Genomic DNA, 16,309 nt, shown 5'->3' with positions numbered 1-16,309 from the left:
TCATGTGTAAGTTTTTGTACAATAAAAAAATTTGTTTTTTATTTAAACCATAAACAAAAAATGTTTACAACGAATGTTATTTTTAAAAAATATGGATTATTAAATCCTTCCTAATCCTTTGCTTTATTTTTTTTTAATTTTTATATTTAATTTACTTATAAACTATATCTTTGTATTAAACAATCTTAAATAAAAATCATGTGTTTCGGAATAAATAACGTACACGTAATGAAATTCTGAACTTTCTCAATTTCTACAAACAAAATGATACATTCCAATTGTGAATGAAAACTTTTTGAATTTAAAACAATTCCTTTAAAGTTATTTAGGTTATAATTAAGCCATATTAGTTTTATAAGTAGACGTACAAAGCGTGCACAATCACGTGATAGTCGCGTTGAATTGAATACCCCCCCCCTTCCCTCTTACCTTTCACCTCCTCGCCCGCGCCTTTATAATATGTTCCCTTATTACAAAGCTTAAACTATTGTGGTCATTGTTCAAGCACATTATGACGTCATCGGATTACGTTACACTGTTATTGTACACACATTGTATTTAGATAATGCGTATGTTTTTAGGTTAATTTAAAGTGTTTCTTTTCATGGAATCGAATGTATGATTTTGATTTTGGTATTAAAAAAAATTGAATTAAATTATAAAGTATATAACAGTTTGCATATACACAAATAACTATGCAATATTGTTTTGGATTCAAATTAAAACTTATATAAATCAATATCAGAATTTATAATACCTTTAGGAATTGCCATTTGAAGTTAATTATTTTCTTTAAATAAAGTTACTACATGTCTATAATTAATTTATCTAAGCATTTTACATGAATATTTTTAGGTTAAATGCTATTAAAATAAACTTTATTATAACCAATGTATAAATTCGCTATATATATATAAAAAAAGTTTGTAACCCTATTTAATATATGTGTATTCAATAAAAAGCCTTGAGCAATAAATTTACTTTAAGAAATAAATGTATTATAAAAAAAAAATAGTTTTACCACAAGTGTGAAATTATTCATATATTTATATGTACTTCAAAAGCTTACATTCTAATTTCAGTTTGTTGATTTTAAGAAAAATCTAACATTTTTTTTTCTATAGCTTTCTTAATTTTTTTTAACATTACAGTTATGTTACAAGTTATAATCATTAATTACTAAAATTAGTAAAAAATGTTCAAGATATATCTTCATATAAACTCAAGCATTCCTCGTCATAGGGCTTCGCGTAAATCAATGGTGCTTACGAAAATATTTTGTATATACTGCTTACACGCTTTCATATTACATACTATGACTATATAAAATCAATACGTATTCTTTTCTGTTTCGTAACAAAATTAAATTACATATATGTATGACAAATATATTCCTAGTAATAAAGCTAAAAAAAATTGATGTTAGCGGTGACAAATTGACAAAATTCACTAGACTATATGTAGAAAGATATAGTATGTCTATCTTATGATAGTGTTTAAATCGCGAGAGCTTACGAAAAATATAATAATCTTTAGAATGAACATCATACATTGCGCACTCGATAATATATTTTTATATATCCCCAAATTAAGATTGCATGTTTATTTTTATATGCTGTATATGTATTGTGAGGCGTAGATACCGCACTTGTATATATTGGTTATTATCAGTAGACGTAACATAAGTTACATAAGTTATTTGTTACTTTGTTTAACATTTCACCTCGACCTTTGATAACTTCATTTCTCTGTTGTATATCTCCGGTTGGCATAAGTCGCTATGACAGCTCGCTTGCGCCACCACAGTCTAGTTTCACTAGGTTTTTTGTCGTACTGTAGCTATTTTGTATTTTTTTTCTTTTATGGCATTTTCTCTGTCTAAGTAGGTTTTATATATTTTATGACAGGACTTAGCGCGATAGTAGCGCCCCTATCACCGGACCAGATGTCCGTGTTTGCCACACATATTGTTATCCTTTACATTCTCTTTGAACAAATAGAGATAACAATATGTGAAATACATAGCAACAACAGCAACAAGCGACATGATTTCTTTCAACGAAATCATGTCGCTTGCTCGATTGCCACCACAAAAAAAAATTATATAGATGTTTCACTAGTGGAAACTTATTGAAGTACTGTAAAAAATTTAATATTGAGTATGCGTTACAAGAAAATTTTATATTGTGTTAACTATATGTCACAGTTCAAGCTTTGATATATCATAGTTAAGTTTACATTAAACATGGAAGTTCATTTTAGTTTTTATCTTTGAAAAATAAACCATTACCTTTTATAATATAAACATACCTGTCGAGTCAATACAGTGGTAAAGAAAAAAATATATTTTCAGTTTTTTATAAAAAAAAAAATTATTTTCACAAATAATATAAAATCTTATTGTATATTAAAGTGAATAACATCAGATGACTGTTTTTAAAACTTGTTACATCTGTGTAATATTTATCATTTATAAATAATCAATGTTTACGCCTACAATATTATTGTGTATCGTTCAATTGCACAATTAACTTTATTTACCTTATAATTGATAATGTAATCGCTAGGTTAACGGCCATAAGTACATATAAAAACTGAAATATCTAGGTTTTTTGTATTCGTGCTTCGGCAGTAAAATATTAATAAAAAACTACGCAAATACAACCTAATAAATACATGTTTGTTTGAAAATTTTATCGTATTTTATTTACTTTAAAACTATCCTTTAGCATCCTTTTTGATACGCAACAAAACAAGTTAGAATAATTTGTCTATACCAGTTTTTAACTGTTAGTAATCGCATAATAAAATCTAGTTTTACTTTCAATGAATTCTAATTTGGTTATCATTTGTAATGTTCTTTTCAAATATCTTAGCGGCACAGATTAATAAATAACCTAGCTTCCGGCTATACCCCGCTACTAGGGATTGCAATCCGGCGTCATTTTCAGTCCGGCCGGATACGACCGGATTCCCATCAATCCGGCCGGATCCGACCGGATCCGACCGGATTGATTAAATCAAGATGATTTTCGCTTTTTAGTACAAAATAAGTAAGTTAATCAAGTGTCACTGCACTTATATGTAGGTAGTTTATTAAAAATAAATCACAAATATATAAAATCGACTTTATTTCTTAACCAATGTTAAGACAAATAGTCAACAAGAAAACAATTAAAATTTAGTAGTGTAGGTAACTAGTAATAATTTTACGACGTAACGAGTAGCTTAGTCTTTCTAGATTTCACTTTCACAGATAGATCAATTTATAAGTAACAATATTAATTATCAAGTAACTGTAATATCTAATAGATACAATTAACCTTACGTAATTAACTGAAATGAGATCAAAATCATTATTAAAGTATTTGAGAATGCTAACAAACAAGTCTTATAGGTATTTATGATTATAACAGATACCATCATGATTTGATGAATCTGCCTAACGAATGAATGGCAAAAATTATCACAATAATGAGTTTAGAACTCTTTAGTTTAATCAACTTACGATAAATAATTATTTTAAGTAATAATTGTTAAAAAATATAAGTATTAAAAGAAAATCAATATTGATTTTGAAAATAAGATCGTAGAAAACAAATATTGTTAATTGTGTCATCAGCTAAACGACTTCTAATAGAGCTGCAAATATATACGCACAACGCATTTAAAGTACCTACTCATGCAACAGCTATATTATTTTCCCACAAACTGCTAGCACCGGATCCGGTTTTCGGATCCGGTATATTGGTACCGGATCCGGTAACCATTAAATGATGCCGGATCCGCCGGATTACCGGATCCGTTTTTCCGGATTGCAATCCCTACTTCGCACGAGTCTATACGAAGTATACAATTTTATGTGTAGCTCTTTACTTCGCACTGCGAAGTAAAGAGCCGACAACATATAAAGGAATTTTTATATGTCCACCTTATTTGGCTTAAGAGCGCAAAGATTTGATTAAATTAAAACAATCTTTAATTATTTAAATATTTATTTAACAATACAAGTTGATTATTATTTAAAACTCATCTTCAATGTCCATGCATTTTGTGAACGTACTTTAGCCTTGTCGGGAAGTTCGATACTGGTCACACCATTTTTGATATTCCACTGCAAAAAAATATATATTAATGAAAATAAAAAGGACACAAATAACAGTCATTAACTTCTCTCTTTATAAGAAAAAAATGAAGTTATTTTGACAAGTATCATAAAAAAACTCATGCACATTTCTAAATACACAAATTACACTAATAATAAATCAAATCTTAATAATTTTCCTCGCCCCTATTGTATTATAAAAAATATTTCGTAAACTATAAAATACCAACTGCTTTTTACGATTGCAAAAACCGTATAAAGTGTTCTTAAGATAACGTTTCATTTAAAAGGCATATAAGAAATAAACAATAACCGATAAAAATTAAATCTCACACTTAACCTAAATTACTTACATTTATAAGACCTTCGTTGCCCAAGAGCTCGATTTTATAAACACCATTATGTAGATAAGTAGAAAGATCCTTTACAAGTAAAATATTTGTAGTTGGCCAATTAAGGAATATTGCGTAAACGGCTGTAACATTATCAGTTTCTTTTGGTATCGCGGTGGGATGACGATGGCTATGCTTAGCTTTCCGGCAAGTATACCACACGTCTTGGTTAAGAGAGTCATTTTGATGTAACCAAGGAGAAGTACTGTATATTGCTTCACCGTTTATTTTTAACCAACTACCGAGATCTAGGAGTCTTTCTTGGAATATTGGTGATATGGTGCCATCTTGTGTTGGACCAACATTTATTAGAACATTCCCTGGAATATAGATGATGTTGAAAGAATGAAAAATATAGGCTATGAAGTTATTAAGACAAAATAAAATATGCAATATCACGACCACACAGAAGACAGGCGTGAAGGGGATCCCGCGTTTCGTCTGGCGAGTGTGGTACCGGAGGCCTAATTTTAGTTATCTTTCCCTTCCCATCCTTTCTTAATAGGAAAGGATGGGAAGGGGAAGTGGATTTGGCGGAAGATAGCACGCATAGGAAGGAGAAATATCCTCTTTCTGTGCGTCCTTTTCTCCGTTGATTAAAGGTAGGCAAAGCATCTGCATTTGCGGATGTCTATGGGAAACGGTCGCCTCGCTATTGTGGTGAATCCAGGTGGCCGTTTGCTCGTTTGCCACCTTATGATATAAAAAAAATGTAGAAAACGAATTAATCTATTGAAGCAAATTCAAAAATCACCTCCACAACTGATAGTAGACACGACTTGGTAAAGCAGCTGCTTGGTGGAGAGGGTGTCATTGAGGGTCATCGGCTTACGGAAGCCCCACGACCGGCTATCCACTGTGAACGCATTCTCCCACTTGTGGTTCTGAAGGGAACCTAACAGAATAAACATTTTAACCAAAAAAAATAATTACTAGTCGCATCGAGCAGATAATTACGGAGAAGCTTAAACAGCAATCAAAAATATAATTAATTTAAAAACCCGAAAGAATTTAAAATCGTTTGATTTCAAAATTGTTAAAGCCGTTTCAATCAGTGGACCTAGCACGAATATTTTTGATAATCGCGTTCGTATCGTCATCGTCAATTATGCCATAATTAGTAAGAGATTGTTGGTATACTTTAAGCTCGGCAGCGTCCCCTGGATAAATTTTAATACAAAAAACGATCGTTATTTCATTCTCGAATCAAGTCTCTGTCACGTAAAAAAAACAATAAATAAAGTTCTATACATTGGTTCAAATCTTGCATGTAAGCACTTACCAGGATTATACCGATCCGCACAATTGTAGAAGTCGCCATGTTTACAAGGAATTCCTATACCCCATCTATCGTTCACTACAATCTCATCCCTAACAGGGCTTTCGTTGTACAGCCAGGCGAGAAAGTCAGTAGACTTCCAATATGTATCGTACGTCTCCCAATCACCATCAGACCAAAGGACTGATGGCTTGTAATCATTGATTAGTTGTTTCAAATCGGGCCAAAGTTTTGTTTCAGCGTAATATCGTGTGGTAAAGTTATTTTTCTTATCGGCTTCATATATCGGATTGAACCATTCGTACAATGAATGATAAACTCCGAACTTTAGTCCAGCGGCTCTAACGGCGGTAGACAGTTCACCGACTATGTCCCGTTTTGGGCCAACATCATAGGAATTCCAACTATAGGAACGATGTGAAGGGAACATTGTGAACCCATCATGATGTTTACTCGTCAGGACAATGTATCTGAAAATAACATTTACATTCTTTTATCTATACCGATCTAGGTATAGCTTAGGAGAAAAAATTAAATTAAAGAAACGCTAAGAAAAATCAAAATCTAGAAGCAAAGCTTAGCAAATGACGTTCACCTAGCTCCAGATTTTAAAAATAAATCTGCCCACTCGCTAGGGTCAAAGAACTCTGCTTTGAACATCGGCGCGAAGTCTTGATATGTAAAGTCCGGAGGGTAATGTTCTTTCATGAATTTGATTATTTTTTTATCACCACCTAAAAACATAGTATTTGGCTACAATATATCAAACAGTATGTGGAATGGAATAGTCGAAAATAGTATAACTAAGAAGACTTACCTTTCCAGTTACTCCAGAACCATTCAGAGAAACCGACAACTGAATAAACTCCCCAGTGCAGGAAGATACCTATTTTCGCATCATCGTACCAATGGGGCAAAGGTCTTGTATCCAGATCCTTCCAATCCGGCGAATATTTCTTTGACACGCGATGACCACTAATATGGCGGGATTCACCACTTTCTAATTTACTATAACTACTAACAACCGAATATAGCACAAGAATACATAATATAATTAGCTTCATGATTCTGAAATATTAAAAAAAAAACTTAGTCAAGTTGAAAGTACATAATGGTAGTCACAAATTGACTAACAACGTAGAAGGATATTAGAGCAATTTAAAGATCATGCGAGACCGCTGACCGACGAATATGAATGCACACTTGTAAATGTAGAATCGTGAGTATGTATATTGCTATTCAAAATTTATGGCGGCGCGTAATTTCGCACAAGATACAAAAAAATCAATTTTCAGTATCGGTGGGACACACCCCAATGGCTCACATGGCAACCATCAACGTTATGATGCAGCTAACCACGAACCGCCATACAATTTAAACGTGGTAATACAATTGTCGTATTAAATGTAAAGTATTACCCTCTACCTATTTTTAGTCAAAGCAGTTGCTGTTTAAATAATAATTAAACACTACTTCAACTAAATTAGTTCGAATAAAAAAGTATAGAGTCGTTTAAAATTAATATATTTACCTTTTTTTACACTTCTTTACACTTGACAATAATCATGCACCAAATTAAGAAATGCTATATTCAAAAATCCTCCGACAACTATCACTTTTTAATATACCATTCGTCTACAAACTCTGGACATTAAAAGACGCTTGACCGGCCACCACACAATGTGGATACGAAGTCAATAATAGTATGTTATCGTATGTAGTTACTCACAGCAGACCAATTGTTATCGTACAAAGATGTCAACTTGTTTAATATGTTTATATACACAGCGACACAATTTCCTCATAAGTCCGGTACATATATTAAAGTTAACTTTATGACTATTATAAATATCAATGGCCTAAAAATTGCCTGAAGTTATGACACTAAATAAACATTTTTAAGTGCACTTCACAACACTTAAAATTAGAGTTAAGTGATCATTGAACACGTATTTGATAATTATTTATGTCAATTAGTTGATCAGTAAATATAACAATCTAATAGCCTTTAATATTATATATTTGCATGCGTCAGCTCTTTACCGTCAAAATCAATCCAGGCGTTCCGGATATTATTCGGAACAAACAGACAGACAGGCAGACAAATATTTATAAAAATTGGATTTCAGTTATAAGGAAATATGTTTTTTTTCAACATTACATACAGACACTGCAATTTTAATTAAATGTATAGATTTCACTTACATTTCGAAGCGAATAATAAACTTTACGCATTCATGCATTAGTTGCAAATGCTAGAAAAGTTACTTACATACAATTATGAAAATAATTTAAAAATTAAAAGTTAATAAAAGTAATCTAATCTAATAACTCATATCATTTCTAAATTGTTTTGTTTTCATTTAGCGCAGTTCACCTGCTTTTTACTTAGGCGTAAATCGTAGTACCCATACATATTCGACGACGACCGTCGCTTTATCTGGAAGTTTGACGTATGTTATACCGTTTTTAATTTCACTCTGCAAGGAATATGTACATCTATCAGAAAGAAAAAATTCCGTACCAAAAAAGAGGTAATTTGTACCAAACTATTCGGGTAGGATAAAGATGTCTATCTGCCGCAATTACCATTGGTTTCTGAGAACAAAAACTCTGTATAAAACGTATCGTCATCTCTGTCTTTATCTTTGGTAAAACAGAGATAACAATATGTTTTAAACGATAATTTTAGTCTTAGAAACCCACGATTAGTCGATAATTTTTAAAAAACTCACACTAACGCTAAGAGCTGCTTAAATAATTGAACAAACGATAAGTAAGGGAGTAAGTGGTAAGTTCTTTTAAATACTCACAGATAAGTCACCATCATTGCCTAATAGCTTAATCTCGTAAACAGAAGTCTGAATGTAACCAGTCACATCTTTTAATATTAATCTGTTGCTAAGAGGCCATGAAAGAAAGATGGCGAATATTCCAGAAATTGTATCGGTAATTAGTGGTTTTGCGGTCGGATGTAGGGCATTGTAAGGGGTCTTTTGACATGTATACCACACGTCAGAATTTATAGCGTCGTTCTGATTATGCCAAGGTGATGTACCGTATATTGCCTTGCCGTTTATCTCGAGCCAATTACCTAACTTTAGGAGTCTATCTTGGAATATCGGTGGTATTGTTCCATATTGCGTTGGACCTACGTTTATTAGGACATTTCCTGAAAATACATTTTTTACAGTATACAAGAATGTTGCTTTGTCGATATGAGAGTTCAGACGGTTATACTTCGGTCAGACTTAGTGGTAGATGCCCGCAACAATAAAATCTGTTGCACGAATGGGCCGGCTCATTACAATGACGTGTGGTCGTTTTAGTCCATTTTCCCTTCCCACAATATTCTTATAAGGAAAGGATGAGAAAGGGAAGTGAATTTGATAAAGTAGACAACGCATCTGCAGTGGCTTATGAAATCAGGTGGCCGCTTGCTTGGTTGTCACCTTATAATAGCTGTCGCACGCGACTCGGTCCGCGTGGAATTTAAATAAAATAAAACTGAATAAAATTTAATAAGCATATGTGTTCTTTCAGACTATCATCTACATCTATGCCAAATTTCATCGAGATACCTTCAAACAAACATCCATCCATCCAAATATTCGCATTTAAAATATATGTAAGATTTAAAAATGAGTTTCTATTAACGAAACATCATATTGGTATCCCTGTCTTTCTCTATTCAAAAAACAGAGACAACAAAATGTTTCGTGTACCTGTTTTGTCAATGGAAAGTCAGTACCACTGTAACAACATATAAAGAAGTTCCTTTCCTGAAACTTCGACCCGTAGTAGTTACGTTACAATATACTTGGATATTGTATGCACCGTCGACAATTAAAATTTAGCATACCTATAAATGTAAAACCTGAAAATTTAAACTAAACTAAAGATAGGCAAAAATTACCTCCGCAGCTGACACTGGTAACGATTTCGTGCAATATTTCCTTCATACTCATAGTGTCGTTCGAATTCATCGTTTTACGAAAGCCCCACGATTTCTTGTCCACTGTGAAAGCATTTTCCCACTTGTGGGGTTGTAGTTTACCTAAAATTAGGCTTACTCATTAAATCATTATAAAATTAACTATATTTCCTTCCCTACAATTGAAATTCTTAGTTTAATAAAAACAAATAAAATAAGTTTGGACATTACTTATATTTATAAATACCTTAATTTATATATAAAATATAAAATCTCTAGAGGTATCCGAAAATGTAGTAGGCAATGCTATAATAACTGTTATAATTGTTTTCAGATATCTTGGCGGCTCTTAATTACACGCGAGTAACTATGCACAACACAATTTTAGGGGTAGCGGGCACTGCGCTGCGCGCCGATGGCCTCGGGCCGATAAGATATTTGAAAAGACTAATACCTAAGTGCTTACCTGGGTTATAATGGTCGTGACAATTGTAGAAGTCGCCATGCTTACAAGAAGTGCCTTTACCCCATCTATCATTCACTACAATCTCCTCCTTCACCGGACTCTCATTGTACAGCCAGGCAAGGAAGTCAGTCGACCTCCAGTATGTTTCATACGCCTCCCAATCACCATCAGCCCACAGCAATGATGGCTTGTAATCATTAACCAGCTGTTTTAATTCCGGCCACAGTTTCATATTAGGATAATACAGTGTTTTAAAATTATTTTTCTTGTCCTCTTTATACATTGGATTGAACCACTCAAAAAGAGAATGATATATACCAAATTTCAAGCCCACTTTTTTAACTGCATTCGATAGTTCAGAAACTACGTCCAGTTTAGGACCGACTTCACAAGAGTTCCAGCTGAATGAACGTTGCGATGGGAACAAGCAGAAACCATCATGATGTTTACTAGTTAACACAACGTATCTGCAGGATAAGATTATTTGGTTCAAATTTATTGTTGTTTTCTTGAATTTTTTTTTTTTACGTTGTGCTTGTCACTTTGTACGAAATTTATATTCCACCAATACCCTCGTATTTACTAGTGGGTAATTTAAAAGCATTGTTACCTTACACCTGCTTTCATGAATAAATGAGCCCATTGGTTAGGATCAAAAAATTCCGCTTTGAACATAGGAGCAAAATCTTGATAAGTGAACCCTGGTGCAAAGTAATTTTTCATGAATTTCTGAATCACCATTTCTTTTTCTAAAAGTATCAAAACGAATGTCATTGGTTCGTTAGTTTTAAATAAATTCAAGAAAAGATCTGATGATGATAGATCTATTTTTTTACCTTCCCAGTTATTCCAGAACCATTCAGAAAACCCGGGCACTGAATAAATACCCCAATGTACGAAAATACCAATTTTTGCTTCGTCGTACCACTGAGGTAATATTCTCGTGTCTAAGTTTGCCCAGTATGGTTCGAATTTCTTGCATTGCTTACTTTTAAGAACAATTGTATCATTTTCAACTGCAGAACTAAAACCTACTAAATAGATAATAAATATAAACAAGAAAATCATCGTTGAATAAAATCACAATAAATGCCTATTTGATGTTGCGCCATTAAATAATACAAAGAGTATACGAGTATGTCAAAACTCAAACATAGGTACGAGTAAGATGCGTTCAAGATTGTCTAACACAAAATCATTTGTTTCGAACACAACGGACAAAATCATACAAAAAAGGGTCCTGTGAATGTGATAGTTGCGTGTGCTAAATTCCTTAATTTTTAATTAACGAAGAAAATATCGAAGAAAAAGTAAATTGGGATGTATTTACGTTAGTGACGACTCCAAGAAGTTTATATACATTTTGGTTAATCTTTGATCCAACAGTTGAAATGCAGTGGTGACCGGCGGGAAAAAAATACAGCCGAATTTAACTTGGTTGTGCTTGTGTTATCATAAAAGGTACGATATGTAAATCAAATTGTATTTAAAAATGTTATTACTATTTATTTTAAATAATTATAATTATATTACAAATTTACATAATTACACAAGTCATGTGACTAGATAAAAGGAATCTCAGCTGATTTATGAATTAAAAATACACAATAAAGAAATCAAAGGCCGGCAACGCATTTGCGATTCCTCTGGTATTGCAGATGTCCATGGGCGTCGATGAACACCTTGGTGTTCCCGTTGCTCGTTTGCTCTTATAAAAAAAAAAGAAAAAAATAGATCATACATTAAAATAACAGGATAGCATAATACAAGGACTATTATGATTAGAAAACCAACAAAAGTTGTATAAAATAAAATATTACTACTAGTAATTTAAAATCGTACAAAAATTGTAAAAAATATAAATTTGCTTATTATATACATGCAATTCTTGAGTATTTTAATGAACTTTATTATTCAATTAATTATAGTTTATGTACAAAGTACTTTTACATTTTGTTAACATGAGCTTTTCTTAAACACACTTAGAAAAGGTGATTTTTATAAATGTTATAATTTCCTGACTATATTAGTAGTTACATAATGCTATTTTTATATCATAACCGTTAAGGGGGCGTCCATAAATTACGTGAGGTGTTTTTTTTAATTTTCTGCCCCTCCCTCCCCCCCTGGTGAGATGTCGTGAGATTTTATTCAACCCCCTCCCCCATCTCCCAATCTCACGTGAGATTTTTCAAAATGTGAGTTTCTTACGTAAACGCGTTGGATTGTCATTGTAAAAAGAAAAAAACAAATTTGCTTCGTGCTTTTATTTACGACTAGTTATGACTAGTAATCAATGTTGCTGAGAGTTTAATTATAAGTGTAATAAAAATTTAACAATAGAATACTTAAATCGTAACTACTTAGATTAAAAAAGAGTATCTACTCTAATTCAGTCCATGGAGAATCATGCACGGTCTCAAGAGAGACTATTGGAACCAACATGTCCATATGATTTTATTCACATGGAATATAATTTTATTACTATTAACTAAGTTTTCTTTTCAAGTCCAAATAAACTTTTTTATTACTGTTAAATAAAAATTTCTCTCAGTGTATAAAACAAATATGGTGGTTTGACAGTAAGTAAATGTATAACGTCGAAGTATGAATGAAATTATTTTCTATTGAACGAATTAGTGAATGATCTTTATCGTATTACGATTACGCTTAAGATTAAATCTTAAGCATGTACAATCTGGATTAAATGGACCAAAATAGTATAATTTTTTTTTTGTTTCAATCAGAAAAAAAATTGCGTGATATTTGCCGAGACCCCCCCTCCCTCCAACGTAAGATTAGATGAGATTTGACTCGACCCCCTCCCCCCCTTAAACACCTCACGTAATTTATGGACGCCCCCTAACAGTTTAATTAAAAATTTTACAAAAATACATTTATAAATATATAAATTTACAGTTTACATTAAAAATATGTTGTTTATCTGTTATCAACTTCAAATGGTCAAAATATAAAATATACCCATACTTTATACTACCAGGACTCTAATATATACTTAAATGAGTATTAACCCCTTTTATTGTTTATTGCAAATATATATCTAAAATATTATTTAGTAAAAAAGTTACTAACTCACTGCATTATAAAAAATTGAGTTTAAATTCAGATTACACAATTTTTTGTTTATTTAAAATCTAGCAACAGTTTTTCATTACACACTTAATTTGCAATAGTGAAACTATCATTCTTGTCCACTTCCCCGTTGGGAAGTGGAGGACACTGCTATTGTGTGTCAACTTTAAAGTTTGAATAGTGGCACGGCCCATTTAGAATTATTTCATTGATTCCTGTAGTTGGTGGGGCTGACATCACTGGGGCTGTATACAACTTGCTTGAGTGCAGGGAACTTGGTGGACTAGCATGAGTAAATGCAGTGCATGTAGATGTTTGTTCCACCCTTCCTTCGCTCATCATTCCCATTTTAACTTCAAATATAACATCTTGAATCTTTTTCTTAGCAACAAGTAAGTTTTTCTCACCTTTCAAAGATCTTAACTCATTAGCTATATATTCTCCGAACACGGAAAACTCATCTCTATCCCTAGGTGTTGACTGATGGATAATCTCAGACTTTACTGGATGAAGTATCTCAGTTCTAGGTACTTTATGAGGCGGGGATAAATTAAACAGTTTGCAGTCTGTCAATGCTGCTGTGGTTTCATTCTGGCTAGCTATGGTATCAGTTAATTCCACCTGTAATTTAAAAATTCATTTGTTTCAAATGCGAGAAAGAATCATTATGTTGCAAGATTATTCTGCTATAAAAATTAAAATTTAGAACAATAATGTTTACAAGTAGAAGCAGAAATTAATTTAAAAAATATAACCTGAATACTGTAATACTCACAGACTGTAGGATTTTGTAAACTTTACTCGAGTCTTTCATGAAATGGAGATATTCGTAAGCATACCAATTACTGACATATCTATCGTTAGGATCCTCTGCATTAACGCGAGCTTCTTTTGCAGATTCCCTATTGTACTGAGTTCTTAAATGCTGTATCTTTTTCGTTGTATCAGGTACAGATATTCCTAGTATATCCGCAATAGCACGTAATTCTTCTTTTCTTTTCTGTTTTTCTCTACGAGTGTCACATAGTGAAGGGTTCCATAGGCTTGCGTTCACTTGTAACAACTCGATTAGTTTCAAAGTTTTGTCTTTTGTCCACTCCCACTCCATCGCACGATTTATTATTCGATAAAGTTAGCCACAAATTCACAAATCCTAACAAACCGTATGAACACTTTACAACTTTACGATCGATCGTAAGATCGTTTGCTAAACAACGTTTGCCAATGTTGTCGATACTGCAGTCCTGCAGTCGAGCAAGATGTTGCGACGCGCACATTGATTTGTTAGTTGACAGATCTAGTGTTGTCATAATAATTGTGGCTTTATAACTGAATAACTTATTTAAAAATGTCCTCGACTGTACCGTTAAGTCAAAATTACTTTTTAATAACTAAACTTATTTAAACGGAGTGTTAAATTAAAAATTTAGACTGTTTACATTTATCGCTGTTTGGTTTAGCGCCATCTATTTTTGTTACATTAAAATAATTTGAGTTTTTGTATTACCGTAAATCCCCACTATCGTAACACCTGTATTAGAACAATAATGCCATCCCTCTCTCTTTAAAAAAGGAACAGAAATAGCAATAGTATTTCTATACTTATTTCGCACAACTCTGGGTTTGTACTTCAGTGATGGTTACATGATCAAGTTTCCGACATGAAAAAGGCTGTGTATTCATGGTCTTATACTATTTATTACCTATTCCAAATCTATCCTGTGGACGAATATTTGCGACAATCGCCATCGTATCGTTATAATTCGTGAAGTGCGGTAACTGGCTTAAAGTAGGTACACCAAACATCTCATACAAATTTTGTCATAATTGACGATGACGATACGAAATCGTTTGTCGCAAATACTCCTGCTAGGTCTACTATGTCTGCAGTGTTACCATTAATAAATCTCTGTAACTCATCGGACTGTATGGTAGTAGCCAAGTTAACAAAGACATTAAATAGAAGTTAGTCATTTATTTGAGACAGTTAGATCGTAATAAAATTTATATCGAAATTTAACTTGTGTATGAATGAACTACCTATTTTGTTAACACTTTGTCAGGTTTAGTGATAAGTGGAGGATAAGTTTTTTTTTATTGATATTAAATGAAATAAGACAAATCTAAATCATTGTCATTTATTTACAGGCTACAATGTGAGAAGTCTATCACATTATAAAACAAGTGATACTCTACATAATACATTATTTACAATATGTACAAATAAAAAATAAACATAAAATTCATCCGTTAATACACTTGTCTCAGACACAAGTCGTTATGAAAATACAGCTCTAAATATTACGAGGAACCAAGTTATATAACAATTAAAAGTTAAAGGAACACAAAATGTAGCGTTCGGGATTACATTAAAACTTAAAATTAACTTAAAAATTGAGTCAAATATATAAAACAATCAGTTCATTTTATAAACATGCATTTCATTTCATTTGCTGTCTAACCGTGGGTTTCCATTGATGAAAGAAACTCGTACAGAAACACAAAACAATTGTATGGACATCGCCAGTCAACAATCTAGATCAAGTCTAGAAGGGGTTAATATGGTATTCAAAGTATTTTTAACATCTTGTTTACATTTTTCAAGTCTCTAGGGGGGGGCAGTTGCCTCTCCCTAACCCCCTCTGGCAACGCTTATGATGACAATGTGTGTGACAATACATGTGAAAATGTATACTATTCGAAAATCTGAAAAGCTTTATAACTATATTTCTGTATTATTTCATCAGTGTGAATCCACAGTAAAAAAACATCAAAGACTGTCATCTAATATCATGAATTTATTATTACTATAGACTTTGTCTAAACAGAATATCGCACAAGTTAAGGATAGATAAATAACTTAATACTTAAAAATACAATGTATACTTTATATAGCAAAATATATAATAAAAAATAAGATAGAAAAATGTAATTAAAACCAACAAAATATTGTACAAACTTCATATTAATATTTACAATGTATGATATATAAATAAAATACATCTAATTGTTAAAAAAATCAAAATGAAAACCATGCACT

General features: G+C 32.2%; 3 protein-coding genes across 3 annotated transcripts; all 3 read right to left on the bottom strand.

The window, feature by feature from the left end:
• Positions 1-3,983: 3,983 nt before the first annotated feature.
• LOC106718441 (tissue alpha-L-fucosidase-like) lies at positions 3,984-6,964 on the bottom strand. The gene is made up of 6 exons (XM_045686892.1): positions 6,594-6,964; positions 6,372-6,510; positions 5,780-6,246; positions 5,252-5,392; positions 4,459-4,817; positions 3,984-4,114 (listed from the first exon to the last, which is right to left on the bottom strand). The coding sequence occupies exons 1-6, from the start codon at positions 6,838-6,840 to the stop codon at positions 4,019-4,021; spliced, it is 1,449 nt and encodes a 482-aa protein (XP_045542848.1). The 5' UTR covers positions 6,841-6,964; the 3' UTR covers positions 3,984-4,018.
• A 1,196-nt stretch (positions 6,965-8,160) lies between these two features.
• On the bottom strand, positions 8,161-11,244 carry LOC106718379 (tissue alpha-L-fucosidase-like). Its single transcript, XM_014512451.2, has 6 exons — positions 11,013-11,244; positions 10,787-10,925; positions 10,177-10,643; positions 9,693-9,833; positions 8,590-8,948; positions 8,161-8,256 (listed from the first exon to the last, which is right to left on the bottom strand). Exons 1-6 carry the CDS (start codon positions 11,242-11,244, stop codon positions 8,161-8,163), a joined length of 1,434 nt encoding a protein of 477 aa, XP_014367937.2.
• A 2,035-nt stretch (positions 11,245-13,279) lies between these two features.
• LOC106718484 lies at positions 13,280-14,532 on the bottom strand. Its single transcript, XM_014512573.2, has 2 exons — positions 14,045-14,532; positions 13,280-13,890 (listed from the first exon to the last, which is right to left on the bottom strand). Exons 1-2 carry the CDS (start codon positions 14,375-14,377, stop codon positions 13,420-13,422), a joined length of 804 nt encoding a protein of 267 aa, XP_014368059.2. The 5' UTR covers positions 14,378-14,532; the 3' UTR covers positions 13,280-13,419.
• Between the last annotated feature and the right edge of the window lie 1,777 nt (positions 14,533-16,309).

The sequence above is a fragment of the Papilio machaon genome, chromosome 4 (genome assembly GCF_912999745.1).
Source record: "Papilio machaon chromosome 4, ilPapMach1.1, whole genome shotgun sequence".
Classification (NCBI taxonomy): Eukaryota; Metazoa; Arthropoda; class Insecta; order Lepidoptera; family Papilionidae; genus Papilio; species Papilio machaon.
Note: the sequence above shows the minus strand (reverse complement) of the source record. Positions and strands in the feature narration are given on the sequence as shown.

What these genes read in the sequence shown, in the direction of transcription:
- LOC106718441 (XM_045686892.1), bottom strand. Translation starts at nt 6,840, where the DNA reads ATGAAGCTAATTATATTATGTATTCTTGTGCTATATTCGGTTGTTAGT. An exon ending in GTTCTGGAGTAACTGGAAAG is followed by an intron (nt 6,511 to 6,593) that starts GTAAGTCTTCTT and finishes CTATGTTTTTAG; the next exon opens with GTGGTGATAAAAAAATAATC. An exon ending in GTCTACTATCAGTTGTGGAG is followed by an intron (nt 4,818 to 5,251) that starts GTGATTTTTGAA and finishes TCTATATTCCAG; the next exon opens with GGAATGTTCTAATAAATGTT.
- LOC106718379 (XM_014512451.2), bottom strand. Translation starts at nt 11,244, where the DNA reads ATGATTTTCTTGTTTATATTTATTATCTATTTAGTAGGTTTTAGTTCT. An exon ending in GTTCTGGAATAACTGGGAAG is followed by an intron (nt 10,926 to 11,012) that starts GTAAAAAAATAG and finishes TGATACTTTTAG; the next exon opens with AAAAAGAAATGGTGATTCAG. An exon ending in TTCATGAAAGCAGGTGTAAG is followed by an intron (nt 10,644 to 10,786) that starts GTAACAATGCTT and finishes CTTATCCTGCAG; the next exon opens with ATACGTTGTGTTAACTAGTA.
- LOC106718484 (XM_014512573.2), bottom strand. Translation starts at nt 14,377, where the DNA reads ATGGAGTGGGAGTGGACAAAAGACAAAACTTTGAAACTAATCGAGTTG. An exon ending in TTTACAAAATCCTACAGTCT is followed by an intron (nt 13,891 to 14,044) that starts GTGAGTATTACA and finishes TTTAAATTACAG; the next exon opens with GTGGAATTAACTGATACCAT.